Source organism: Bubalus bubalis, chromosome 3, assembly GCF_019923935.1.
Source record: "Bubalus bubalis isolate 160015118507 breed Murrah chromosome 3, NDDB_SH_1, whole genome shotgun sequence".
Lineage (NCBI taxonomy): Eukaryota > Metazoa > Chordata > Mammalia > Artiodactyla > Bovidae > Bubalus > Bubalus bubalis.
The window spans coordinates 91,156,039-91,171,052 of record NC_059159.1 but is presented as its reverse complement, the minus strand read 5'-3'; the positions used below and the strand labels follow the sequence as shown (position 1 = coordinate 91,171,052).

Sequence of the window (15,014 nt, the reverse complement as noted above, 5' to 3'; positions counted from 1 at the left end):
GAGTTGGTGATGGACAGGGAGGCCTGGCATGCTGCGATTCATGGGGTTGCAAAGAGTTGGACACGACTGAGCGATTGAACTGAACTGAGTAACAGACCATTTAACCCTCATTCTCTGCTGCATCTCTACACTTGTAAAGTATTGGAATGTAAGTAAATCAACTAAATGAGCAACCTTTCAGCCTAACTCTGTAATAATAAAGATAATAATTTTCCTTTGATTCCAGGTGCCAAGGAATAAAATTTGATACTAAAAAAACTATGAGAATATTATCATTATAAGACTTTCTTTCTTAGGAAAGACATCTTAAATAGTAACTTTTATTGGCCTAGTGGTAAAGAACCCACCTGCCAATGCAGGAGACATGAGAGACAGGGGTTTGATCCCTGGGTTGGGAAGTTCCCTTGGAGGAGGGCATGGTAACCCACTCCAGTATTCTTGCCTGGAGAATCCCATGGACAGAGGAGCCTGGAGGGCTACAGTCCATGGGGTTGCAGAGTTGGACACACTGAAGCAACTTAGCACACATGCATATGAACACATGCACAACTTTTATTATTTAAAAATGTTATTGGAGTATAGTTGATTTACTATGTTGTGTTAGTTTCTGCTGTACAGCAAAGTGAATCAATTATACACATACATATGTCCACTCTTTTGTAGATTCTTTTTCCAGATAGGGCATTACAGAGTATTGAATAGAGTTCTCTCTGCTATACAGTAGGTCCTTATTAGTTATCTATTTTATATATAGCAGTGTGTATAGTCAATCCCAATCTCCCAATTTATCCCTCCCCTTTTACCCCCTGGTAAACTAAATTTGTTTTCTACATCTGCAACTTTATTTCTGTTTTGTAGATAAGTTATTTGTACCCTATTTTTTAGATTCCCCATATAAGAAATATACAATATTTGTCTTTCTCTGTTTGACTTTACTCAGTATGAGGATTGCTAGGTCCATTTGTATTTTGGCAAATGGCATTACTTTATTCTTTGTATAAAAACTTATTTATTTTTTAATTGAAGGATAATTGCTTTACAGAATTTTGTTGTTTTCTGTCAATCCTCAACATAAATCAGCCATAGGTATTATTCTTTAAATAGTACCTTGTACTCTCACAATGAGACATTTTCTTGTTAGGAAGTAAACATTCATTAGCTTTTAGTATTCTTTATGTTTGAAAAAAATTAATATATTCAATATGTATAAACTATCTTATATTTAAAATACTTATGTCCAATAATACCCCTCAGAAATAGAGTCTTTCTTTTATGAGTTAAAATAGTAATTTTCCTAATACCATTGTCATTATTATAGCTAACATTTATCTGAGGGTTTGTTGTGTGCCAGACACTTACTATCTGTTCATGTATTAAATTCATTTAACCCCTTCCCCACACAATCTTTGTGAGGTAGACTCATTTTCCCCATTTTATGGAGATATATTATTTTCACATATTTGATATATCTGGTCTATCTGTTTTATCTGGTTTATTTATGTAGTATATAGAAATGAAATATACCCATAATTACATAATTTAAAGTAAAATGTCAGGTTCTTGCATCCCAATTACTTACTCGAAAATATAAATAGAAAATTTACTATTCTGTTGGCATCTTGGCCTTATGACATTTTTCACTAATTGTTCCTTCAACTAGCATCAGCTTCCTAAGACTTCCACTTTCCCTGAAGTCTGATTTTGAAATCAGTCAAAACTACATAATATGTACATAGCAAATTATATAAATAATATACTAGTACAAATGATAGTATCTCAGAATTGTTTTTATTCTAAAACACTTATGCTTTTCCTTAAAATAGATGTGAAATTTTATGTTTGTACTTTCTCATCTTGTTATGCTGATTATAAACAATAGATTATCTGTATATCAAAAGCCTATTTTTGTCCAGAAACTGCTTTTTGTTCTGTTTCTTGTGTAACTAGATAAAGCCCACTGCGATTCATATCTCATGGCATGGTAGAGTCAAAATCCCAAGAGCTAAAGACGACATGGAATAAATTCTCAAATGCTGGGCATGCTGTTCACAGCATCATGCTGCTCTGTCATTGTTTCCTAATGTGAAAAGGGGTGATGTTTTAATCCAGGAGTGAGGAGTGCTGCAGAGGGCTAGACTTTAGGAGACTGATGGAGAGGTCATTAGATGTTCACTCCTTCCTCCTCCCTCCCCCTCACCTGATTCCGACTGCCATTTCCATTTCTTCTACCAAGTTGGCGCCTTTCTTTTATACTAAAAGGTTGGATTTTTTCCACTGGCCTCCTTTATAACATAGTTTGAATCACTTTTTAATACTGGAAGTTAACATTCTTTATTCTTCAAAAGAGCTGTGGCGTCTTTGAATAGCTCTGCCATTTCATTGGTACTCCTCCCCGCCTCTCAATTCTGAAGGAGGTTTTCATTTTAGAAGCATGTAGTATATTTTACATGCATGAGTTCCATGAAACATACTTTCTATATTGATCACTGTACCTTTGCTGCTCTGAAAAAATACCCTACACAGTGTTATATGCTTTCATCTCTCAAATGAAATACTGCTTTAATGATTTTAAATGCTAAAGATTCTAAATCTTAAGCAAAAAGTAAGATTATTTTATTCTTTTTAATGTTATAAAGAAGTAATATGTGGTTTCTCTTAACACTGCCCCAAATTTTATAATTTAATTAAAAGTAAGTCAAGGAAGGAGCCAAAATAATTATGACTTTTGTTCCATCTATCATATAATAATTCAGACATAACTTCTCAAAAAAGTATTTTTTTTATTTTTATTTTTTTTTATTTTGGGTAATTTTGTTATTTATTTATTTTAAATTTAAATTTATTTATTTTAATTAGAGGCTAATTACTTTACAATATTGTATTGGTTTTGCCATACATCAACATGAATCAAAAAAAGATTTGAAGGAATATCATTTATATTGTACATTCCTTTTAGAATATCATGTATATGAGAATCCATGAGATGTATTGGATTCCATTGAGTTGAATGGTTAAGAGAATGGTTTTGTATTATATTTTTACCGATCTGATCCTTACAACAGTTTTAGAAATAAGCTAGAAAAGAACTCTTCTTCCCATTTTTACGGAGGGAGGAGGTGGAGACCCAGAGAGACCACATGACCCAACAAGATAAAGCTAAGTAAGAGGCAGCGTGAGGACCAGAAAAAAAAAATATTAATATGACTTCTTCCTGGCCCACCATCTCAATGGAGAAGATGAATGAATTTACAAAAGTGGAGAGACTCAGTTTAGGAAGAAACATATGATTTTATAATTTCTGATTTTTATCTACTTTTGAAATCTAGGGAAATATTTTGTGTTAGCATTAGCCCTTATCTTACCTTGAAATAACTCAAGGTAAGGAATGTGAGATGTGAGAGGACATGTGAGATGTTCCCAGACATGAAGTTGTACCATGCTTATTTAGTATTGGGTAATAGAATTCACTTTTGTGTACTCTTTTTCTGCCTACAGCTATGCTTTTGCTTCTTTTTCAGACTTTGAATAAAGTATGGTTAGCAGTTTGTTTGGAGAAGGCAATGGCACCCCACTCCTTGCCTGGAAAAATCCCATGGACGGAGGAGCCTGGTAGGCTGCAGTCCATGGGGTCACAAAGAGTTGGACATGACTGAGCGACTTCACTTTCACTTTTCACTTTCATGCATTGGAGAAGGAAATGGCAACCCACTCCAGTGTTCTTGCCTGGAGAATCCCAGGGACGGGGGAGCCTGGTGGGCTGCCATCTATGGGGTCACACAGAGTCGGACACGACTGAAGCGACTTAGCAGCAGCAGCAATTTATTTGGACATGACTAAAGCAACTTAGCACACACACAGAGTAATTTATTCGTTAGAGTGTTAAGGTTATATTTTCCCAAAGCATTTTTTTTTTTCCCCAAGTTGAACATGCCTGTTCAACTTGTGGCTTTTCCCCTTTTACAGACTTTTTCTTTTTTCCTTTCTTTCTTTTCTTTCTTCCTCTCTTCCTCCTTCCTTCCAGTCAGTCATTCAGACCATCCCTGAAGATACAAAGATGATTAGATTTGGCACACCATCTGGTCTAGGTAGCTCCTTGATGTAGTGAATATAAACATGTCAATGAATGCATTTCTGCCAAAGCAATAAATGAAAAATTGCATGCAAGCATGAGGGACCCACAGAGAACCAGAATAGAAATTAACACTGCCTTTGGGCTCAAAAGAGGCTTCTTTAAAGAGGTGGTTTCTGAACTGGGTTTTTGAGGGCAAATAGGCTTTCGTTAGGCAAAAAGGTAATTTTAACAATTATACAAGTAACACCTACTTCTGTTTCTCAGATATTGCATGTGTTGTTTCTTACTTTTTGTTCACCAGATTATTTCATATGCATATGCCCAAATATCTAGTTTTGTAAAGCTCTCTCAAACCACTCTTCAGATTGAATATAATTTGGAAATTCTCAGACTGTCTACCATTGTTCTAAGTTGTTGCTGTGGTTGGAACATGGTTTTCTTATAAATAATATAACATTGTATTGAACACGTCTTTGAAATGTTTGATTTTACTTTATTGTACTTGAAGTATTTTGAAAGACTTAAAAAAAGATATACTAGTATTCTTGGACTTAAAATTCATTATAGCTTCCTTTAGAAGCTAAAGTTTACAAAATATGATTACACTGTGATACAGAGACTCAACAATTCCCCCAAATATTACACTACTTAGGGAAGAGAAAGAATTACCAGCACTTGCTTATGTTATTTATTTTATTGTATCTAATATAATGCAAGGACATAATTATGCTTTGCTTACAATATAGGAATTATAATATTTACTCTTAATCACAGGATTAGTTCAGCTCCTTTTGTTTCAAAGCACTTGCTTTTTAGGTGGATTGAAAATTACACTAAGCTTATTTCGAAATATCTTGCTTATATATCCATCTACTGTGTGTCTTAAGATTGAAATTTAGGTCAAATTACAACTTGAATTTAACTTTACAAAGAAAATAAGTGTGCCACCTTTAAAAACCGCATTCTAAATTTTAAGCACAATAGATCAAAGTATGCCTTATTTAAATAAATACTCTGGAAAAGAAATCTCAATTATTTTCTCCCAAACTTTCTTAAAATAGTCACTGTTCTCAATGCAAAATGTGAGGTTTAGCTTTATTATTTTAAAAGAAGATGAAAAGTTGTTTATTTTAAAATTTTAATGATTTTGCTTTAAAATTATGGAAATTCTCCTTTGGGACAGCTTTATTTGAATTGTATGTGACACTATTTTTATTTCTGAAGGCTATGATTAAAAGTTTCGTGGATGTCTACCAGCTTGCAAGCGCTAGAATTGCTACATTAGAAAAGGAAATGACATCTCATCGAAGTCACATTGCAACCTTGAAATCAGAACTTCACACAGCTTGTTTACGTGAAAATGAAAGTTTGCAATCAGTAAGTCCTACACTATATTTTTTGTCTTTGAATCTTGGGTCACACTTACACTCATGTTTTTGTTGTTCACCAATATGTCTAGTTTAGAATAAGTGATCAGTCAAGCAGCATAAAATTACCAAGTGTGGAGAAAATTTTGAAGGAAGGAAAGCAATTAATTTTTGCATTGTATCACGTATAAAGATATGCGTATTGTTATCAATGCTAAAACACTGCATCAAGATTCCTTTGTGTTTGGTAGTGCAGCTGACAGTCGGGTCTGGCAGTGTGCATAGTTAAAGCTTTCAACTGTCTGAAGATTCAGTGTGTCCCATTAAAGACAGAATATTATTAATTATGCGTATAACCAAAATGGTAATTAGAACATGTGATTATTCTCTGTAGAAAACTAGACTTATCCATAATACATGCCTAGCTAAAGATGCATGTTGTGATTCATCTATATGATTAAAATTCAGTTTCAGCAGTCATTTTATGTCTTAAAATTTTAGCCCATGATGAAATTTGGGCTCATTTAAGACCAAACAAAATTTTTTTCCATTTGAAATACATGTTTGGGGAGTATAAAAAAATGAATGTGTTTCTGACATAAAGGAATAAAATACAATTTCAACTTTTTCCTCAAGAGCCAGATATGTCAACAATGGGATTCAGAGGGTTATCAATAATTGGAATGTCTTTTTTCCTTTTTTGGTTTGATTTGAATGGATCAAGGTGACTTGTAACGAAAAACAGTATCATTTTGCTATTCAGCTATTGACAAGTTTCAAATGATATATTCAACAGAAAAAGAGTTAACCTAAAGTAACTAGATGCATAGCTGTGGTTTAGTTATTCGGCTCCTTTGAGTAGTAGCTTAAGTGCCAGCATCCCAGTGAAGCTTTATGACCATGGTATTTGAAACTGCAACCACTAACCCTCCCCCACCCCACAGACTCGCATTCTCACCTCTTCTTGCTTGTCTATCTTCTACCTTCCTTGCTTTATTTTTTTCACTATAGCACTTAGCAACTTACACATTTTGTGTTGTATTTATTTTTGTCTATTTTGCTGCTTACCCTCGTAGAATAAGTTCCATAAAGTCAAGCAATTTGGGGTATTTTCTTCACAGCTGTCTAGTGCTGAGAACAGTCTGGCCCATAGTAGGTGCTCAGCAATTGATTACTGAAGGAAGAGTTTCTAACAGTTAATCCAGTAAATGAGCAAACTAGTTATTTGAGATCTGAGATGTGAATTCAGTTGAGTTCAATTTTTAAAATTACTTTGTTAATTTCTTAATGACTGAGTAGTAAATTGGACCTCAAATAAGAGAAGTTAAAATGAAGAGGAAACCTTCATAAACATTTGTATACGTATTTGGAATTCATTCTAGTATTTCTTTAAAACATACTTAGATTTCTTCCTGCTAGTTCTCTGATCCCAGTGGTTAATGTTATATTATACTATGTCAGCTTTGTTGGGTCATACTGTTACTGATCGTTCATTCTGTTATTCATATGAGAATAGTTACTTATGTTTTGAGAAAGTTTGGTAAGGTGGGATTATTTACCCATAGACTCAAAAAAAAATTTTTTTTTTTTTACTAGTTATTAAGCTATTGCTATCTTAATGAAGGTCTGCTTAATATACCACATGATTATAATAAAGCTTCCCTTCTCAACCTTCTGAGAAGATTTACAGGATATGCTCATCATCTTGCTTATAAGAAGAGGTTCACTTAGGCAGTACTTCTCAAAATGGAATATATGTAGTGTGAACACTCTCCCCACAGGTTCTGATGTGTCCTAGGACACTGCCGCTTAATCCCATGCTTCTGTGGGATATATGCTATCCAGTCTGTTCCCTGGATAGTTGAGGATCACTGTTTTAAAAAGAATAATAAATAAATAATAAACTATTCCCTGGATCACTGTTTTGAAAAGAATAATGAATTTGTAATAATAAAGGAATAATAAATTAATAAATTTGTAAATAATAAATTAATAATGATAAATTTGTAACTTCTATTTTTCAAGACAGTTTTATATGCATTTTCTGACTTCTTAAGAACTCTCTGAGGGAGGTTAATCTTTTAATTTCATAGACAAGAGGTGATCTAGTTTGGTAGATAAGAGCTTGAGCTTTGGAATTACATCCATTAGAAGTAGAGTCAAGTGTAAATAAGAGAAAACTTGAGTAACATGTTTAAGACAATTTTTTTTTCTCATACAGAGAGAAGTCTAGAAGTAGGTGGGTATTGTCATTAGGTTAGTGGTTCAACTTCTCTGTAATTTCTCTGTCACTCTGTGATAAGATGACAGCCAGATCTAGGATTTGGAATCACATTCAGAGGAATAGGATGGCCCAGCAGTATCTGTTTTATATATATAATAAATCATTGAAAGGCTGTCCATTAAAAATTAAATATTTCTATCATATGTTTATTAAGTATTAATATTTAAAAACTTTAATAGATTACAGATATTAAATATATATTTAAATGTTTAGATATTTAAAAAGGAAAAACCTTCCAAGGAAATTCCCAATGTATTTTCACTTATAGTCCATCAGCTGGAAATGGGTTGTGTGACCACCCTAAGCTCTAATGAGTCAAGGGACAAGGGAATAAGGAATAAATAGATATTGGGTTAGCCAATGATCATGTATCTGATTTGCCATACAAATCAGATATATCTAGATTCCAGTTCAACCTCTGTTAGTTGCTAACTGGGGGGCTTGGGTCTCAGGTTTTCATCTGTACAATGAGGATGATGATACTACTCTCTAATAGAGATGTTGGGAGGTCTAGAGAAGTGTTCAAGGACTTTGCACTTTCCCTTGCACTTAGTAATCCAAAAAAAGTTATCTATGAATTTATTACCATTATCTTCATAGAAGGTAATTGAGATTACACCACAGGAAAAGACTGTTTACTAATATAATATCTTCAGCTTCAAACCATGTCACTTTGTTCTGCTTCCTACTGCAACCTTGAACATGTAACTCCTGCTCTGTGATCACCATCGGTATTTTCCTGTAGCTGAGCTCTCTGCCCTTTCTGCAGCCTTGTCTTCCCACTGACACATTCTTGAAAACCAGTCTATACTTTCTTTGGCTATGTACTCATTCTACTGATACTGTTTTCTTAGAGGGCACCAAAATTTTCTGCTTGCCCTGCTTATCCATTTGTTCCTTCTCATCTCTTTTCATCTTTCTTGGACAATATGAAGCTTCAACTACTTTCTTCTTTAAATACTCACCTCCTTTGTTTCTCTTGTTATCATTTTTTCTTCATTGCCTCTCTGGCCTCTACTTACTTGATCTCTGCCTTCTTTGTATTATTGTTGTTAATTCTTCTCCACCCATTAGTTTAATATTTATTCAGCATCTGTTCTGTAGCAAGCTTGATTTTGGTTCTGGGGGTGCCATGTGAACTGAAAGAGACAATCTTTGCTCTCATGAACTTAAAATCTTAACAGTGAAGGTAAATATTTTTCATGTAATCACACTAATTAATATGTGATTACTAACCAAGATAAGTTCTTTGAAAGAGAAGAACTTAGGTGTATAAGAGTTTTTTTTTAAACAAATGAGCCTACCCTAGACTAAGGTATCAGTTAAGCGTTTTCTAGGTCAATGATGCTTAAGCTAATATCAAAAGACTGGGTATGAGGTATCTGGGAATGGTGGCGTGTTGTGTTCCATATCAGGAGGAGAGGAAAACAGACATCTATAAAGGCTCTATGGTGTGAGGAAGAAATTGATAAATCAGCTGGAATAAAGATAGCAAAGGCAAGAGTAGTCTGAGGTAAGAATGGTCTGGAGAAAAGGGCAGAGGTCAGACTTTGTTATCTTTAAGAGCAAAGTACGAGTCATTAGAAAAACTTTATAGACAGAACGATATGTTCAGGTTTGCATTTTTTAAAAAGATCACTTTGGCTGTAGTATCAAGAAACAGTTGAATGTGAAGAACAAAAGATGAGGATGTGTCAAACAATTCCTAGTTTTTTTGTTGCTGTTGTTTTTTGCTTTTGAAAATGGATCAGTGATTTCATTTACTTAGAGAAACAATGGAATGGGGTGACAGTGGATATTGTGAGTTTAATTTTGAGTATGTAAGTTTGAGATACCATTGAGACATCCAGCTAAAAATGTCAAAAATGCTGCTTGATATGGAATTCAAGCAATGTGCCAAGCTGTAGATAAAAAATTCAAGTCACTGTTATACAGGTAGGACTTGAAGCTGCTAGCAAGACTGAGACTACATAAGGATGGTTTATAGAGAAAGAAGAGAAAAGGCCTAAGAATGAAGCTTGAAAAACTCCAACACATAATGCCTGAGTAGAAGAGGATAAAGATGCAAAGGAAGCTGTGAAGCAACAGGCAAAGAAGGAAGAGGAAACCAAGAAAGTATGGTGCCATGAGAAGAGAGAATTTTAAGAAGGGTGATGTTCACTGGAGTCATATGCTGTTGAAAATCAAGTGAAATGAAGATTGAAAATGACCTTTGGAGTTAGTGTATGCAGGCCATTGGTAACCTTAACAGAGGCTCTTTTGGCAAGAGATGGAGAAATTAGTGAAAGTTGACCAAAGGAAAGTGAATTTAGACATCGACTGCAGAGATTTAGCAGTTAAGCAGGAAAAATTTAGACATCTACTGCAGAGATTCAGCAGTTAAGCAGGAAAAATAGGAGTGCAGTGTTCTCAGGATTTAGGAAGTTCTGTTGTAAGATGAGAGTGAACTAAATATATTTTAACATCTTCTTAAAATAGGCCTCCAACAGTCTGGTTTTGACTCTGTTCACTATACTGTCCATCTGGTTATCACCTTTTCCAACTCTAGCTTTTTTTTTGACTAATGTTTGCATGATATATCTTTTTCCATTCTTTTAACCTATATTTTATATTTATAGTGGGTCTCTTATAGAAAAATATAGTTGGTTTTGTTGTATTTATCCATTTGACAATTTCTGGCTTTTAGTTGAGTGACTGGACCATTTGCATTTAATATAATTATTGATGTTTCTGGATTTTTATCTACCATTTTTGTTGTCTTATGGGGATGAAGGTGAAAGCATGATTTCTGCCTTTGTGGATTTCTCTTCTAGCAGGGGAAATGGTCACATAAGCAAATAGTAACAATAGGCATTTATAAAGCCTGTAGGAACATAGATGAGGAAGGAGTTCATTCTGCCTAACATTGCTAGAAGAAGGTTCTAAGAAGATGAAATGTTTGCAGGAGTCTTTAAAGAATGCTAGGATTTGACACCTTGTTAAGGGGAAAGAGCCATCAAAAATCTTTGCTTTATTTTGTTTTGAAGAATAGACCTAATGGATATTAGATATATTTAATGAATTACATTACATAATGATTTTTGTGTGTTAATAGAAAATGTATTGTTACTTTAGTTCCATTCCTTCTGTCAATTAAAGTTATCCACCTCACCCCAAATGCTATGACAAACCTAGACAGCATATTAAAAAGCAGAGACATCACTTTGCCGACAAAGGTCCATCTAGTCAAAGCTGTGGTTTTTCCAGTAGTCATGTACAGATTTGAGAGTTGGACCATAAAGAAGGCTGAGCACCAAAGAATTGATGCTTTTGAATTGTGGTGTTGGAGAAGACTCTTGAAAGTCCTTTGGACTGCAAGGATATCAAACCAGTCAATCCTAAAGGAAATCAACCCTGAATATTGATTGGAAGGACTGATGCTGAAGCTGAAGCTCCAATACATTGGCCACCTGATGTGAAGAGCCGACTCATTGGAAAAGATGCTGATGCTGGGAAAGATTGAGGGCCGAAGGAGAAGGGGTAGACAGAGGATGAGATGGTTGGATGGCATCATCAACTCAATGGACTTGAGTTTGAGCAAACTCCAGGAGAGAGTGAAGGACAGGGAACCCTGGTGTGCTGCAGTTCATGGAGTCACAAAGAATCAGACACGACTTAGCGACTGAACAACAGTAACTCACCCAGCCTATACCCACTGGAGCCCAAGACTGCCTGCAGAGGTCACTTTGGACCCTACCCTCATGTGTTTTCAATCCAATCTTGTACCATCCAGTTGCTGCTTCTTACTTTATGACCTAAGTTGATTCTGGCTTTGACTGTTCTGCTCTTGATGTTCTTATTTGGTCTCTGTATTTGTTACTTTGAGCCATTCTGGCTTTGACTGTTCTGTTCTTGATGTTCTTATTTGGTCTCCGTATTTGTTACTTTGAGCCATTCTCAGAACTCTTCTAATGGATCCTCAGGTGAAGCAGCTCTCTGCTCTACTACAGGCTCTGTTTACCATCACCTCCTTCCCGTTATATATGGCATTAGAGTCAGGCAGACCTGGAGTGTCCTTTCTGGCACCATTATTTATTACCCACACAACACTATAAGCATCAGTTTCAGTATTTGTAACATGTAGGTGAAATTGCCTGCATTGTAGAATTGTCATGAGATTAAACGGAGACACAGCGTCTGGCATATTGGTAGATGCTCAGTAAATATAGCTTCCCCCTAGCTCAGATGGTAAAGCATCTGTCTGCAGTGTGGGACGGAGAAGGCAATGGCACCCCACTCCAGTACTCTTGCCTGGAAAATCCCATGGACGGAGGAGCCTGGTAGGCTGCAGTCCATGGGGTCACTAAGAGTCAGACATGACTGAGCAACTTCACTTTCACTTTTCACTTTCATGCATTGGAGAAGGAAATGGCAACCCACTCCAGTATTCTTGCCTGGAGAATCCCAGGGACGGGGGAGCCTGGTGGCCTGCCGTCTATGGGGTCACACAGAGTTGGACACAACTGAAGCGACTTAGCAGCAGCAGCAGCAGCAATGTGGGAGACCCGGGTTCTATCCCTGGGCGGGAAGATCCCCTGGAGAAGGAAATGGCAACCCACTCCAGTATTCTTGCCTGGAAAATACCATGGATGGAAGAGCCTGGTAGGTTACAGTCCATGGGGTTGCAAAGAGTTGGACACGACTGAGCAACTTCACTTGCACAGTAAATATTGGCTGGCTTCCCTGTATATACAAATTTTTCCAATAATTACATATATTTATGCAGCTAAGCTATATTTATAGCCTTAAGAAATATATGTAAGCAAAAGGAAATCTCTCTATGAGTAAGCAAAAGAACTAAAACAACAGTGCTTTTTGCACATACTAAATACAGTATTGATGTTAGGTGTTATTGTTATCACTTAATGAGCCAAGGACAGTCACTGTATGCTCCTTTCTAAATTTTCCACCATTTGAGTAGATAAGAATAAAAAGTAAATATTCATCATTACTTAAGAAGAAGCTTAATATATCATGGTAGAATGTATACGTAGAAAGAGATGGATGGTATTGCAGATATGAATAGTTATCTTTAAAAGCTTTTTGCTTCTTTAGGTGACATTTTCTTTTTTGTTCAGAAGCATGTATGTGATGCTGGAGTTCATCTAAGAGGTCTCATCAATTGTACACTTGCCAGAACTTTAACATTTTCAGCATGTTGGTCTTTGACCCATTAACTTAGGGCTGTTCTAGAGCTTTTATCTTGACTAATAGTAAGCAGAAAGCACTTTGAGTAAAGAGCTTTTGAATGCCATGCAACCCAGTAGAGAAGAGTACAGCAGTCAGAACCAATTACTTGTGGGTGTTTGGAGACTGGCACACCCACAAGTGTGGAGAAACACATGATATTTCAATCTGCGAAACATAAGACGCCAAACCCAAATACTTCACTGTGAGTTATGATGCTTCAAGCTACAGTATTGATTTGCCTCATTTCCCTTGTATGCTTAAGCAGTATGTTTTTAATTCTGCAGTACTTTATTTGTGAGAAAATAATAAGTTACAAGTCAGAGGAGCATTCCATTTAATATATTGCAGGGGAGAGATCATCGCATCATTTCTAAGATCATGTCAGATTTGATAGTTGTCAAGTGGTGTTGTTAATTAAGCAGAAAGACTTAGATCTTTTGGTTAAGATTAAAAAAAAAAGAATCTCCTTTATCTTCTTGAATAAAATTTTGTCCCATTTATTCTTACTACATTTTCTTGAGAGAGGAAGTATTGTTTGTTAGTATTGTATAGATGAAGAAGCTGACAGAATCTAAATAACTTAATCTAGGTAAGTTGTTTTCATCAACTTTCAAATACTTTCAGTTAATTCCTGATGTTTATCATTGAGGTTTTAAATCCTTCAAGGAAAATAATTTTAAAAAATGAGCCATAAACCAAGTCTTAATTTGTTGAGACAGGCTGTACAGTGCAGTTCAGTGTACTGTATAAAGGTATAAAGTACAGATTCTTGAGTTTTACTCCAAGGTTTTTATTTAGGGCCCAGTCAGGTTAGAGCAAGGCCTCTGATTTCTTGTCTGTTGCTTTCCAGTGAGATTGCAATGTGGATTAAAACAAATCTTTGCTCTCAAGGCCTTCCAAGTGTAGTAGAGACTAGAAGTATTGTACAGCTATTATATAGATTGGAGTACGGGAGACCTGGGTTTGATCCATGGTTTGGGAAGATCCCCTGGAGAAGGAAAAGGCTACCCATTCCAGTATTCTGGCCTGGAGAATTCCATGAACTGTATAGACCATGGGGTCACAAAGAGTCGGACACTACTGAGTGACTTTCACTTTCATATAGAGAATTAACTTAGTTGAGATAAGGAAGGCTAAGGAGGCTATGGATCCAACCAGTCCATCCTAAAGGAAATCAATCCTGCATATTCATTGGAAGGACTGATGGCTGAAACTGAAACTCCAGTTCTTTGGCGACCTGATGCAAAGAACTGATTCATTTGAGAAGACCCTGATGCTGGGTAAGATTGAAGGCGGGAGAAGGGTATGACAGAGGATGAGATGGTTGGATGGCATCACTAACTCAATGGACATGAGTTTAAGTAAACTCTGGGAGTTGGTGATGGACAGGGAGGCCTGGTGTGCTGCAGTCCATGGGGTTGCAAAAAGCTGGGCACGATTGAGCGACTGAACTGACTGACTGAAGGAGAAATTGACAAGGGAAAGCATGGAATGCTGAAGGGCTGGAAAGATGTCTGTCTGACTAGAGCAGCATGAATTAGGTGGAGAATGGGAGAGAGGGTGGAGACTTGCAGAGGAGCGCTGTGGTGCTCTCAGCTTTCTGAGAAGTCCTTCAGAACTCCATTAACTGCACCGAAGACCTCTACCCGCTTTGCTTTATGTCTTTTCTCTTCCCAACTGCAAATTTAATGTTTTTCTACTCTCAAAATTCACTGCCGTTTTATGTCATAACAGCACTTGTTTTACCCTTTTGCTAAATATTGCTTACTTAGATGCTCATTAAATTCATCCACATTTTTATCATGAGCTCCAGCTTTGCCCTTCACATGCTAACAGAGTTAAATAAAGGAAACAAAAACATCCAAAGATGGGACAGCCCAATCAACCTGCAGACATTTTCCTTGATCCTTGACATAAATTTCCAAACTTCTAAAATTTTTCATAGCCTAGAAACTCAAACTTTTTTGGTATACTAAACAGCAGCCTAATAGTAGAAAATCCCATGGATGGATGAGCCTGGTGGGCTGCAGTCCATGGGGTCGCTAAGAGTCGGACACAACTG

General features: G+C 36.1%; 1 protein-coding gene across 16 annotated transcripts in view; it reads left to right on the top strand.

The window, feature by feature from the left end:
• The window catches only part of CCDC171 (coiled-coil domain containing 171), a 338,655-nt gene that overhangs the window by 282,632 nt on the left and 41,009 nt on the right, over positions 1-15,014 (top strand). For 15 of the 16 annotated variants that reach the window (XM_044939834.2, XM_044939830.2, XM_044939831.2 and 12 more), the window contains one exon: positions 5,297-5,449. The exons of the other annotated variant lie outside the window; for it this stretch is intronic. In XM_044939834.2, coding sequence (XP_044795769.2) covers positions 5,297-5,449 — 153 coding nt within the window. The remainder of the gene's footprint in view (positions 1-5,296; positions 5,450-15,014) is intronic. 16 annotated transcript variants of the gene reach the window in all.